This window comes from Bombina bombina, chromosome 8, assembly GCF_027579735.1.
Source record: "Bombina bombina isolate aBomBom1 chromosome 8, aBomBom1.pri, whole genome shotgun sequence".
NCBI classification, from domain to species: Eukaryota; Metazoa; Chordata; class Amphibia; order Anura; family Bombinatoridae; genus Bombina; species Bombina bombina.
The window spans coordinates 147,097,435-147,112,086 of record NC_069506.1 but is presented as its reverse complement, the minus strand read 5'-3'; the positions used below and the strand labels follow the sequence as shown (position 1 = coordinate 147,112,086).

Below are 14,652 nucleotides of genomic sequence, written 5' to 3'. Positions count from 1 at the left end.
AGATGTCCTATAGCATGCAGGGGACTGCTGAGGGAAGCTGAATGTCACTGTTTGTAATTTTAACTGCACCAACTGTAACTTTTATACTATAACAGTGGAAAGCCTCAGGAAACTGTTTCTATGCAAAATTTAAGCCAGCCATGTGGAAAAAAAACTTAGGCCCCAATAAGATTTTATCACCAAACATATGTTAAAAAACGATTAAACATGCCAGCAAACGTTTTAAAACACATTTTTACAAGAGTATGTATCTCTATTAATAAGCCTGATACCAGTCGCTATCGCTGCATTTAAGTCTTTACTTACATTACTTCGGCATCAACAGTATTTTCTTAGTCAATTCCATTCCTAGAAAAATATTTTACTGCACATACCTTATCTGCAGGAAAACCTGCACGCCATTCCCCCTCTGAAGTACCTCACTCCTCAGAATGTGTGAGAACAGCAAATGGATCTTAGTTACGTCTGCTAAGATCATAGAAAAACGCAGGCAGATTCTTCTAAATACTGCCTGAGATAAACAGCACACTCCGGTGCCATTTAAAAATAACAAACTTTTGATTGAAGAATAAACTAAGTAGAAAGCACCACAGACTCTCACAACCTCCTATCTATGTTGAGGCTTGCAAGAGAATGACTGAATATGGCAGTTAGGGGAGGAGCTATATAGCAGCTTTGCTGTGGGTGGACTCTTGCAGCTTCCTGTTGGGAAGGAGAATATATTCCATAAGTAATGGATGATCCGTGGACTGGATACACTTAACAAGAGAAATGTATAAAGTAGAAAAAGCTACAAAATTTGCTTTTTAGAAAGCAGAGCAAGCACATACTTTACAAAAAAAACCAAGGTGGTTTATTTCCCTTTCAGAGGGGCAACGATCTATAGGCAAAGTTAGCAAATAAGGGATTCCAAAATTCATCTTTGCTAGTAACATTTGATGAAGTTTAGTAACAGAACAAAAAGCAGTGTTTGCATTCCTCAACCCAATACTTCAATCACTAAATGTGTTATTATAGCAAGAGCTTTCATCAGCACTAATACCAAGAATTTTGAAATTAACTTGAACTACAAACAGAAAGTGAAGACACATGCAGGGATTTATAGACCCAGCATAAAATTTTAATAAGCTCCTCTAAAATGGTATTTAAGATTACATTATATATGCCCTACAAGCTAATATGGGTGTATATATTTCCACTAACTAGAAAACTAGAGCCTTACACACTTTCTACATAACACAAAGTAGTAAAATATGAGGAATGGGTACCAGCATTTAGCACCTGTATTCATTTAATACTAAGGATTTGTCACTTAACCAAATTGAACAGAATTTCAAGATATGCATTTAAAAGAAACTCAGGCACCAATCATTTTCACACAATTATAGAATAAGCCTGTAGTAACTGTACCCTAAAGGCCAGACTTTAAACTCACAACCATCCAGGTTTATGTCAGTCATTAAACCATTTTTAAACTAAAAGGCACATCCAGCATTTGTTCATTTTAGATTAGGTGAAATCACTGCCTGCAACAAATAATTGCAGCTTAAACAATTTGCAGAGGTCGTTCTATGCTGCCACTTACTGAAGTGTAGAGTACTTTTTTATTATGGACACAAACTGTTTCAGTCAGTCATGGTTTTGTGATACACGCAAACTAAACAAAAACACAAAGAAATGTTACGAAAAAGTATTTTAATAGATTTATAATTTAAATAACTTAGATTGGAAAAAAACTAACAAAAGCTGGCCTTAAAAAAAAGTGGGGAAAAGGACATGGATTTTATTGACTTCCCCAAAATTCCTCTTCAATGACTCCCACCCAGTCTAAAAGTTCACAAAAATTCCATTCATGATCTGAATTTAACCCCTTGGCTGCAAGACAGGACTGCTACCTGATGTGTCATGGGTCTCTCCGGCAGCCAGGGGGTTAAAAAGCATTCCTGGACCCTCTGATGTCTTTCTTAAAGCCTCCTCAAGGCTCTCTTTTTATCTGTCTTCTTTTTTGCAGCTAGCTTCTTTTCTCTATCTCCAGCATGTTTCTTGGCCATTGGTCCGTCCCCATTGGCCACTGCAGCAGATGCAGAGGAGCAGGGGTCTGTGGGATCCTTGCCCCTATAGGTGGAAGCCTGGGCATGGATTTCAGTCATGAGTCTTGCACGGGAAGCATACTCTTCATAGTTCTCCAACAAGAGGCGCCCAGCCTCTTCATTCAGTGCTGACTCTGGGTTCGGGTGAATCAACAAACACTTTATTGTCTTAAGAGAAAAAACAATAGTTATGTTAGTGATAAGTTTCTTTTATATATGACAACCCCCAGGTTTAGTGTCACAAGCCCCAAAGCACAAAAGGCAACTACATCTGCAAGCTTTCCCAAGGAGAACAGGGCTAGAAACGGACTGCTACACCAAATTACTGCCCTATCTGGCAGTATAATATTAATTGAACAGACACTGCACTCAGCCATATTTAAAGGGACCCGAAGGAATAATAAAATGGTAATTATACATAAGAGCAATAGTGCTCTAATGTGCTAGAGCATTTTCTTATTACACTATAACAAACAGAACCCCACAAAAGCTATTACAATTAAAACTAGCAACAAATAAGCAATGCACTACAGACCCTGAACTAATAGTAGCCAACGAGTACCAACTATGCACATATACTGTCTTTTATTAGCTAAGCTCTGGGCCAGTAGTGCATTTGCTTGAGGAATATATAGCTTTGCTCCAACAATAGTTATATGTTCTAGCACATTACAGCAATATTGCTTCTTTGTGACCCAAAGGTATACTAGCCAGTTAGAATATTAAGTATGCAAGATACAAGTTCTGCTAGTTCCAATGTAAATAGATTTAACCCTATGACAAAAATATGCTTAATCACCATTTTCACATGAATGATTTTTGTTTTTGGCTTATATCCCTTTAATGCATTGCTTCATACCGCATTTCAAGTTCCAGAAAACAGACTTAAGCCTAACAAAACAAAAGAAAAGCATTTTAAAAAGACCTGTTTTTATATAGAGAGCATTTAAGAAAATCACTTGTCATGTTGGGGGGGGGGGGGGGGGGGGGGGAGTCTCAATATTGATCCAGGAACAAAATATTTGAAAAAATGAAAAAGTATAATTAAATGAATGTCTTACCAATAAAACATGTCTAATTCCTAGCTCAGCTTTCCAATCTTTCTTCAATACGTTGACACAGATTTCTCCATTGTTGCTAACATTCGGGTGAAATATCTTGGTGAGGAAATATCCTTTAGGTGGTGCGGCAGGAAAATCTTTTCCTAAGATTAACTTCATTCTGAAAATCCCTCCAGCATACGGGGTGCCCTCTGTCAATGTGTTTTAAAACAAGAGGAAAGGTAAGGGTCTTAAAATGATAGGTCTGAAAAAGTCATGAACCCCAAAATGTTTCTTCTTACACAGATTAAAGAGAAAGAAAAAAAAAAGTTCAAATTAACTTTCAGGAGTGTGCATTTCGGAAGCAATATATGGAAGTTTAAACAAGACTTAAAGTGATGGTAAATCAGAGTGTTTAAAAAAAACACTAGGATTTACCATCACTATAAATAAACTGTAGTTTGTTATCACTTATTAAAAAAGGGTGCTAAACTCACAATCTGTGCCGCATATAATGAACCAAAAATAAGTTGGCTCCTAAGCGTTACATTCTTGCTTTTTAAATAAAGAAAGCAAGAGAACGAAGAAAAAAATAGGAGTGAATTAGAAAGTTGCTTAAAATTGCATGCTCTATCTGAATCATGAAAGGAAAAAAAATTGGGTTTAGAATCCCATTAAAGGGATAGAAAAGTCAAAATTAAACTAGCATGATTCAGATATAGCATGTCATTTTAAAACACTTAAAGGACCAGTAAACACAGTAGATATGCATAATCAACAAATGCAAGATAACAAGACAATACAATAGCATTTACTCTGAATTTTAAATTTTCTAACAAAATTCAAAGTTATGTATATTTCCACTCCCCCTGTACCATGTGATAGCAATCAGCCAATCATAAATGCATATACGTAGTCTGAATTCTTGCACATGGTGACTCAAAGTGTAAATATAAAAGACTGCACATTTTTTAATGGAAGTAAATTGGAAAGTTGTTTAAAATTACATGCTGTATCTGAATCATGCAAATTGAATTTGACCTGAGTGTCCCTTTAAACAAATGCCTAATACAATAGCACTTAGGAAAAAAATCTACTCATTTGAAGGTTAGGCTGACAGATTTTAAAGATATGTCTATTTCCACTCCCCCTGTATCATGTGAAAGCCATTAGCCAATTACAAATGAACATAGCTATATTCTGTGAATTCTCTAATATGCTCAGTAGGAGATGGTGACTCAAAAAGTGTAAATATAAAGAGAGACTGTGCACATTGTTAATGGCAGTAAATTGGAAAGTTGTTTAAAATTGCTGCTCTACCTGAATAAAAGATTAATTTTGACTTTAGTGTCCCTTTAAAGGGGAGAGTTTACAGTACACTATATCCTTTTAAAAATGCATGCTCTAAAGAATTACAACATGTATTTTTTTACTGTTCTTTACTGTTTTTACTGTTAAAAGGGACATGAAACACTAAATAAATCATTGCTTGAATGGTGTATTTGGGAGAGATTAGCCGGAGAATAATTTGTACATGTATTTTTAAAAATGATACTATTAAAAAAAAAAAAAACAGAATTTATGCTTACCTGATAAATTACTTTCTCTTGTGGTGTATCCAGTCCACGGATTCATCCTTTACTTGTGGGATATTCTCCTTCCTAACAGGAAGTGGCAAAGAGAGCACACAGCAGAGCTGTCCATATAGTTCCCCCTCTAGCTCCACCCCCCAGTCATTCGACCGAAGGTTAGGAAGAAAAAGGAGAAACCATAGGGTGCAGTGGTGACTAGTTTAAACCAAAAATCTACCTGACTAATAGCCAGGGCGGGCCGTGGACTGGATACACCACAAGAGAAAGTAATTTATCAGGTAAGCATAAATTCTGTTTTCTCTTGTAAGGTGTATCCAGTCCACGGATTCATCCTTTACTTGTGGGATACCAATACCAAAGCTTTAGGACACGGATGAAGGGAGGGAACAAGACAGGTACCTAAAACGGAAGGTACCACTGCTTGTAAAACCTCTCCCCCAAAAATAGCCTCCGAAGAAGCAAAAGTATCGAATTTGGAAAATTTGGATAAAGTATACAGCGAAGACCAAGTCGCTGCCTTACAAATCTGTTCAACAGAAGCCTCATTTTTAAAAGCCCATGTGGAAGCCACTGCTCTGGTAGAATGAGCACTAATTGTTTCAGGAGGCTGCTGGCCAGCAGTCTCATAGGCCAAACGGATGATGCTTTTCAGCCAAAAGGAAAGAGAGGTAGCGGTCGCCTTCTGACCTCTCCTCTTACCAGAATAGATAACAAACAATGAAGTTGTTTGTCTGAAATCCTTAGTTGCTTGTAAATAGAACTTTAAAGCACGAACCACATCAAGATTGTGTAACAGACATTCCTTCTTCGAAGGATTAGGACACAGAGAAGGAACAACAATTTCCTGGTTAATATTCTTATTAGACACAACCTTAGGAAGAAAACCGGGTTTGGTACGCAAAACTACCTTATCTGTATGGAAAACCAAGTAAGGTGAGACACTGTAAAGCAGATAACTCTGAAACTCTTCGAGCAGAAGAGATAGCTACCAAAAACAAAACTTTCCAAGATAAAAGCTTAATATCTATGGAATGTAAAGGTTCAAACGGAACCCCTTGCAGAACTGAAAGAACTAAATTCAGACTCCATGGCGGAGCCACAGGTCTATAAACAGGCTTGATTCTGACTAAAGCCTGACTAAACGCTTGAACGTCTGGTACCTCCACCAGACGTTTGTGTAAAAGAATAGACAAAGCAGATATCTGTCCTTTTAAGGAACTAGCTGACAAACCTTTCTCCAATCCATCTTGGAGAAAAGACAATATCCTGGGAATCCTAATCTTACTCCATGAGTAACCCTTGGATTCGCACCAACAAAGATATTTTCGCCAAATCTTATGGTAGATTTTCCTGGTGACAGGCTTTCTAGCCTGAATCAGGGTATCGATAACCGACTCAGAGAAACCACGCTTTGATAGAATTAGGCGTTCAATCTCCAAGCAGTCAGACGCAGAGAAATTAGATTTGGATGTTTGAAAGGACCTTGTAGTAGAAGGTCCTGCCTCATTGGCAGAGTCCATGGTGGGACGGATGACATGTTTATCGGAAGAAGAGCTTCTTCCCAAGACCATAATCCCTGAGCTTTCAGGGAGTCCCAGACTGCACCCCAGCCCAACAGACTGGAGTCGGTCGTTACAATGATCCACTCTGGTCTGCGGAAACACATTCCCTGCGACAGGTGATCCTGACACAACCACCAGAGAAGAGAATCTCTGGTCCCTTGGTCCAACTGTATTTGAGGAGACAAATCTGCATAATCCCAATTCCACTGTTTGAGCATGCATAGTTGCAGTGGTCTGAGGTGTATCCGAGCAAAGGGGACTATGTCCATTGCCGCTACCATTAGTCCGAGGAATGGAATGAAGAGCTCGGCAAGTGGTTAAGAGTTAACTTTCTGACCTCCGTCAGAAATATTTTCATTTCTACCGAATCTAATAGAGTTCCTAGGAAAGAAACTCTTGTGATGGGGGGGGGGGGGGAGAACTCTTTTTGATGATCACCTTCCACCCGTGAGACCTCCGAAAGGCCAATACAATTTCCGTGTGAGACTTGGCTCTTTGAAAGTCGACGCCTGAATTAAGATATCGTCTAGATAAGGCGCCACTGCTATGCCCCGCGGTCTTAGAACCGCCAGGAGGGACCTTAGCACCTTTGTGAAAATTCTGGGAGCAGTGGCCAACACGAAAGGAAGAGCCATAAACCGATAATGCTTGTCCAGAAAGGCGAACCTGAGAAACTGGTGATGATCTTTGTGGATAGGAATGTGCAGATACGCATCCTTTAGATCCACGGTAGTCATATATTGACCCTCCTGGATCATCGGCAAGATTGTCCGAATGGTCTCCATCTTGAATGATGGGACTCTGAGGAATTTTAGAATTTTGAGATCCAGGATTGGTCTAAAAGTTCCTTCTTTTTTGGGAACCACAAAGAGGTTTGAGTAAAAACCCAGCCCTTGTTCCACAATTGGAACTGGGTGGATCACTCCCATTGTATCTAGGTCTTCTACACAGCGTAAGAATGCCTCTCTTTGTCTGGTCTGAAGACAGACGAGAAATGTGGAACCTTCCCCTTGGAGGGGAGTCCTTGAATTCTAGAAGATATCCCTGGGATACAATCTCTAAGGCCCAAGGATCGTGTATGTCTCTTGCCCAAGCCTGAGCGAAGAGAGAGTCTGCCCCTACTAGATCCGGTCCCGGATCGGGGGCTACCCCTTCATGCTGTCTTGGAGGCAGCTGCAGGCTTCTTGGCCTGTTTACCCTTGTTCCAGCCCTGGTAAGGTTTCCAGGCTGCCCTGGGTTGTGAAGTGTTACCATCTTGCTTTGCAGCAGGGGAGGATGAAGCGAGACCGCTCCTGAAATTCCGAAAGGAACGAAAATTATTTTCTTTGTTCTTTGTCTTAAAGGACTTGTCCTGAGGGAGAGCATGGCCTTTTCCCCAGTGATTTCTGAGATAATCTCTTTCAATTCAGGCCCGAAGAGGGTCTTTCCTTTGAATGGGATGTTCAATAGTTTGGATTTTGACGACACATCGGCCGACCAGGACTTTACCCATAGCACCCTGCGCGCCAAAATGTCGAAACCTGAATTCTTTGCCGCTAACTTAGCTAGTTGGAAAGCGGCATCTGTGATAAAAGAATTAGCCAGCTTAAGAGCCTTAATTCTATCCATAATGTCCTCATATGAGGTCTCCGTCTGGAGCGCATCTTCCAGCGCCTCGAACCAGAAAGCAGCTGCAGTAGTTACAGGAACAATGCACGCAATAGGTTGGAGAAGAAAACCTAGTTGAACAAAAATTTTCTTAAGTAAACCCTCCATAGGGTCTTTAAAAGCACAACTGTCCTCAATTGGTATGGTTGTGCGTTTAGCAAGAAAAGAAACAGCCTCCTCCACCTTAGGGACCATCTGCCACGAGTTCCGCATGGGGTCAGATATGGGGAACATTTTCTTAAAAAAAGGAGGGGGAACAAACTGAGTACCTGGTCTATCCCACTCCCTAGTTACTATATCCGCAATCCTCTTAAGGACTGGGAACACATCAGTGTAAACAGGAACTTCTAGGTACTTGTCCATTTTACACAATTTCTCTGGAACCACCAAAGGGTCGCAGTCATCCAGAGTAACTAATACCATCCTGAGCAATATGCGGAGGTATTCTAGTTTAAACTTAAAATCCAATGTATCTGAGTGTCTGAGGAGCAACCTTTCCCGAATCGGAAATTTTTCCCTCAGACAGCACCTCCCTCGCCCCCATTTCAGAGCGTTGTGAGTGTATATCGGATACAGCTACCAAAGCGTCAGAATGCTCAGAATCTGTTCTTAAAACAGAGCTATCACACTTTGCAGGTAACACAGGCAGTTTAGATAAAAACACTGAGAGGGTATTATTCGTAACTGCTGCCAAGTCTTGCAAGGTAAAAGTTAGACGCACTAGAGGTGCTAGGCGTCGCTTGAGCGGGCGTAAATGGTTGTGACACTTGGGGAGAGGTTAACTGACTAACCTCATTACCTTCTGTCTGAGAATCATCTTTGGCCACATTTTTAAGTGCAACAATATGTTCTTTAAAGTGTATAGACATATCAGTACAAGTGGGACACATTCTGAGAGGGGGTTCCACCATGGCATCTAAACACATTGAACAAGGATTTTCCTTGGTGTCAGACATGTTTAACAGACTAGTAGTAAGACAAACAGGCTTAGAAATCACTTTAATCAAGTAAAAACACACTTTGCAAAAAACGTTACTGTGCCTTTAAGAGATAAAAAAGGCACACAATTTTACCAAAACAGTGAAAAATGTAGCAAACTTTTCGAAATTTTCACAGTATGTACCTAAAGCATTGGTAAGATTGCACAACTAGCAACCAAAACGATTAACCCCTTAATGCCCAAACCGGATCAATAGTAAGCTAACAACCGGTTAAAACAACTTCAGCACCTTGCCACAGCTCTGCTGTGGCCCTACCTGCCCTTAGGAACCAGATTTGTGGGGAAAAAGCTTCTTATAGGCCCTCAAACTGCCGCAGGACCCTCCATGTGGAACAGCCTGAAGATCTAGTCAATATAACTGCGCATCTGAAATGCGAAATTAGGCCCCTCCCACCTTACTCCGGTGCTGTGAGGCCTAAAGAAACACTCCTAAGTGTTTAAATAATAGCCATGTGGGTAACAACCCCTGAAAGAAACCCAAAGGAACCTTCAAAGTGTCTCAAAAAAACGATATTTATCAGTAAAAACCGTTTGCCATTAAATAGTGTCAACCAGCATAAATTAGCCCTTGTATGTAAGCTTGCAATTCCATACTTAGTCTCTGAATAAAGCTTACCCTTCCCTCATGGGGATCTTATCAGTCTTTTCTAGCATTATCACAGTCTTGTCTAGAAATAAATGACTGAACATACCTTATTGCAGCCTAACCTGCAAACCGTTCCCCCCAACTGAAGTTTTCTTGTACTCCTCAGTCCTTTGTGGGAACAGCAGTGGATTTTAGTTACAACATGCTAAAATCATCTTCCTCCCTGCAGAAATCTTCATCTCCTTTCTGCTACAGAGTAAATAGTACACACCGGTACCATTTAAAATAAACTTTTGCTTGTAGAAAACAAAAAACTACAATTTTAACACCACATTCACTTTACCCTTCCGAAAGGGACCCTATTGCTTAGAGCTGGCAAAGAGAATGACTGGGGGTGGAGCTATATGGACAGCTCTGCTGTGTGCCCTCTTTGCCACTTCCTGTTAGGAAGGAGAATATCCCACAAGTAAAGGATGAATCCGTGGACTGGATACACCTTACAAGAGTATATATATATATATATATATATATATATATATATATATATAATATATATATATATATATATATATATATATATATATATATATATATATATATATATATATATATATATATATATATATATATATATATAGATAGATAGAGAGCACTCTCACTTTCCAAACTTGATGCCAGGGTGCCAGCAGATAAATATACACGGTAAAGGAAGGCACTCACTGGTCTTTTTTCTTCAAAATAACTTTAATAATCGTGACGTTTCGGGGACACACTCCCCTTCCTCAGACAAAAACAAACTAAAAGTGACTAGACTTATAAAGCCAAACTAACCCCTCCCAGTGAAAATTGCGCAAAAATAGTTGCCATGGTGATCCTCAAAAACATACTAGTCATGTGATGAGTGTTACTCATGTGAATTGATTGTTGCTATTCAACAAAATATACATTATTCACACACAAATATATTGTACAACATATGGAGATATTCAAAAGATTACATCAAAGTATATGGGAACAAGCTTGTATAAGAGCAGCCTGTTTCTATAACCACATAGAGTGAGCAAGCACACAGGTGTAATAAACATATATTATTATATTAAAATAAAATATACTTTCTCCTGCACTCCAAGTGAGTGAAATGGATAAATTCCTGTGTGTCCCCTAACACATATTGTGTCCGTGAACAGGTGTAATAGTGTCTATAGTAAAGTGTATGTGAACTAAATATGTACATATTGACAGCCTTAATCTCCTTTAAGAACAGGAAGTTTTTAGCAGTGACCGAAGACCACAAAGAAAAAAGTGTATATAAGTGGATGACAAGTGTGGACGGCGAATATAGGGGTTATCGCCCAAGGAGACAGAGGAGATTCAGACAATACACTAGAAGAAATCTCCAAACCGTGGACACTAGTTCTGGTACGGACTCTGATACCCCACAGCCCCCACAGGGGCACACGCCAACATACAGAGAGAATACAAGGCCGTTCAGAGGCAATCGACAACAGCAGCCTTTTTTAGGGGTGACCACTCGGTCTGCCATCAGGGGAAGAGGAGGCCACATCCAAGAAGAGGTGGTCAGAGGCAGACCACCATTCCCCTACCAACGTCCACCGAGACATTAACAGACAACAATTTAATCATTAATATCAGTGATCGGACCTTGACTGAACCAGAAATTCAGCTATTGAACAAAGGACTTAACTTTGTACCCACTAAAATCAGTGATCCATTTGATTTGTGGATTGACCAGCAAAAATTCCAGCGGTCACTACGACTTAAAGAATACTTTAATACCGGTCCAAATTCAGAAATGGATATTTCCTTCCGCAAAGCTAGCAAGTTTGATCCGACTAGTTATAATCCTAGTATAAAAATATACTCCCGGTTGGTGAATACTGATATTGCAGAGATACCAAAAACAAGATTTCGGAACAGGTGCGACAGTGATCATGAATTATTCATACTACCAATCAGAAATCAAAGGGCAACTGAGTGACACGATGACATACAAACAATTACACAGAAATCCAACTAAAGAGTTCCAGAAAGAAATTGAGACCCTGGTCAAAGGAGGAGTCATGCAGGGCTACATCAATGAGAAAATTGGGGGATTCTTAATTACTGAATTCCCAATTTGTCCCATATTATATACCTTGCCCAAGGTGCATAAAAACCTATCACAGCCACCAGGGAGACCAATTGTCTCGGCCCGGGGTTCCATAACATCACCATTATCCCAATTGGTTGATTTCTTTTTACAACCATTGGTTAAAAATATGAGATCGTATGTTAGGGACTCCATGGATCTCATTGGTAAATTAAAAGGCTTTAAGATGGAAGAGGAATGGATCTTGGTAACAGCTGATGTGAACAGCCTCTATACGGTTATACCCCAACAAGAAGGAATTAAAATGGTAGCAAAAACTCTGAGCAGATATCCGTATGTGGGGCCACCAGCACACTTCCTATTACAAATCCTGGAGCTAAGCCTGAGACTGAATTATTTCAGATTTGAAAATTCGTACTATTGTCAAATAAAGGGAACCGCCATGGGTTCGAATGTTGCCCCTTCATTTGCTAACCTTTATATGGAAAACTATGAGGAAGAGATCATGAAGGTGTTCCAGAAGAAAGAGGTCATCATGTACCAGCGCTATATAGATGACTTGTTCATTGTTGGGGGGGTACAAAGGAATCCCTACAAGAGTGGTTCAACCACTTAAATGGATTGAACCACCCCATTCAGTTCAAGATGAGCTGCAGCGAAGAGAAGGTGGAGTTCCTGGATCTATGTATCTTTAGGGATGGCATGTCTGTGGGAACGACACTATACCAAAAGCCCACAGACAGGAATTCATTATTACATGCACATAGCTGCCATCCTACATCACTACTAAAGGCTATACCACGGGGCCAGATGACAAGAGTAAATAGAAATAACAGTAATGTTGATGTCATGAAAACACAGCTACAAGAAATGGCAAAGAAGTTTTTGGCTAGGGGCTACAAATGGGACTACCTCCTGGCATGTATGAAGGAACAGGATGATCCCAAGGAGGGGCAAACAAGGGAGGATACACAAAGGATGACATTTGTAACCAGATACTGCCCAGATGTAAAGAACATAGGTCAGTGTCTAAGGTCCCACTGGCATATCATCAAGGATGATACAGGTCTTCCATTTGGCGAATGGGGAAGTCCAAGAGTGGGATTCAAGAGAAACCGCAATTTGAGGGACCAATTGGTATTAACAGACCCCAAACATTGCTATGATAGGAAAACCTGGCTATCCTCTAACAAGAAAGGATGCTATCGTTGCAGTGGGTGCACTACCTGTCATGCGATGATTCCGGGGGCGACCTTCCGTCATCCGTACACTAATGTAATCTTCAAGATACAACATTACTTGACCTGTACCACAACGTATGTGGTTTACTTAATTAACTGCCCCTGCGGTTAATTCTATGTAGGGAAAACAGTGGATGACATCCATACCCGCATGGCGAACCATCGGTCGGCTATCAGAACAGCCATCAAAAATCACGGAAGTGAACAACCGGTGGCACACCACTTTGCTATCAGTGGACACAGTGTACAGGATCTAAGATTTAAGCTCATAGACCATGTCCCCATGCCCTCTAGGGGTGGGGACCGGGACAACAAATTACTACAAATCGAATCTAAGTGGACCTTCCGGCTCAATACCATACACCCAAAGGGACTGAATGTGAACCTGGACTGGCACTGTTTCCTTTGAACTATTGGAGACCCCTTTGGAATGGCAGTGGTTGTCTATGGAGAAGAAAGAGTAGAAGACAGACTGTATGACTTTATCTGTTGAGCTCCACCTATGAGAGTTGACGATCCATTCATCTCCACTCCTCACCTCTCTATCTTGTTCCTTTTATCTTTTTATCTTTGTGTCTTGGTGTTTTCTCACTATGGGGTTTTATTTTCTTCTTCTCTCTTGTTCTTTATTTAGACTATTTATTTTTGGGGTTTCCATGTCTATATCTTCATGGGGTGGTCTGGGGTCTCTATGCATTCTTTTGTTTCCTCACCTTCTTTATTTCACTTAATTTTTCCTTCCAATTTTCTCTTCTATATCCTTTATGTTTATTTTTACATTTATTTTTTATTCTTTATTTTTATATATATTTTTTTATATATATTTTTTATTTTTATTTTTATATTTATTTTTATTATTTTCATTTTTTATTTATTTTTTATTATTTTCATTTTTTATTATTTTCATTTTTATTATTATTATCTTCATTTTATTTTTATTTTTTAATTATTTTTTATTTTTTTATTTTTTATGTTTATCCTTAATCTTATGTATTTTTTGTATATATTTTATTTCATTTTACTCATGTTATTTTCATGTTATTTTCATTTTATTCAGTTATATAGCTCTGGTTTATCGTGTATCACTTGTAACATTGAAGTTTGGCCCAATTTGATTGATCAGACATGACGATTTGTAGTATAGAGGCTCCTAAGCAGTGCTGTGAAATTTACTCTATAGATTATAGATATATAGATTAGAGTATATACATATAACCGCACATATAGAATTGGCAGCTTTGAGTCTTTTAGACTTAGCATTGAAATTAACTTGCATTTCGGACAGCGCTGGGCTGTATACTAAGTATACAATACCACGAAGGGCATTCCCTCTAATGGGTCCTTTCTATCAGTGTGCACCGCTACCATGACTACCGGATGCATAACACATGGCGCAGCGACATGACGTCGGCATACTGAGCCGCCTGTGAGCGCCTCTGATACTCATAGAGTGGCCATGCTGTCATCCCAGATATGGTGTGTTTGCGTTTGGGGTACGGATACACAAGAAGTAACAGGTAGGCTCCCTCTGAGTTAACAAGTAGAAAGGGCTACGTTATAATGTATATAATGTATATAACACATAATAAATAAACATATGAGCCTTTTGCTGGATTTATAGCCGCATTGCCGTATCCGGTCTGTGTGATACAAGACAGGATAAATAATCTGTTGCAACACGCTAATACAGTATTGTTGAAGGGACTAGTACTTTTTCCTATAACTCTGCTTATAGTATCCCCTCAAATTATCGTTTAGAGATTCTCTGATTAGGTTGTGTAAAT

General features: G+C 39.5%; 1 protein-coding gene across 1 annotated transcript in view; it reads right to left on the bottom strand.

Annotated features, from left to right (window-relative positions):
- Window positions 1–1,678: 1,678 nt before the first annotated feature.
- UBE2S (ubiquitin conjugating enzyme E2 S) overlaps window positions 1,679–14,652 on the bottom strand; it is a 27,160-nt gene continuing 14,186 nt past the window's right edge. Inside the window, exons 3-4 of the mRNA XM_053690635.1 lie at window positions 3,152–3,342; window positions 1,679–2,258 (exon numbers count right to left, since the gene is read on the bottom strand). Of these exons, the coding sequence (XP_053546610.1) occupies window positions 1,965–2,258; window positions 3,152–3,342 (485 nt within the window). The 3' untranslated portion in view covers window positions 1,679–1,964. The remainder of the gene's footprint in view (window positions 2,259–3,151; window positions 3,343–14,652) is intronic.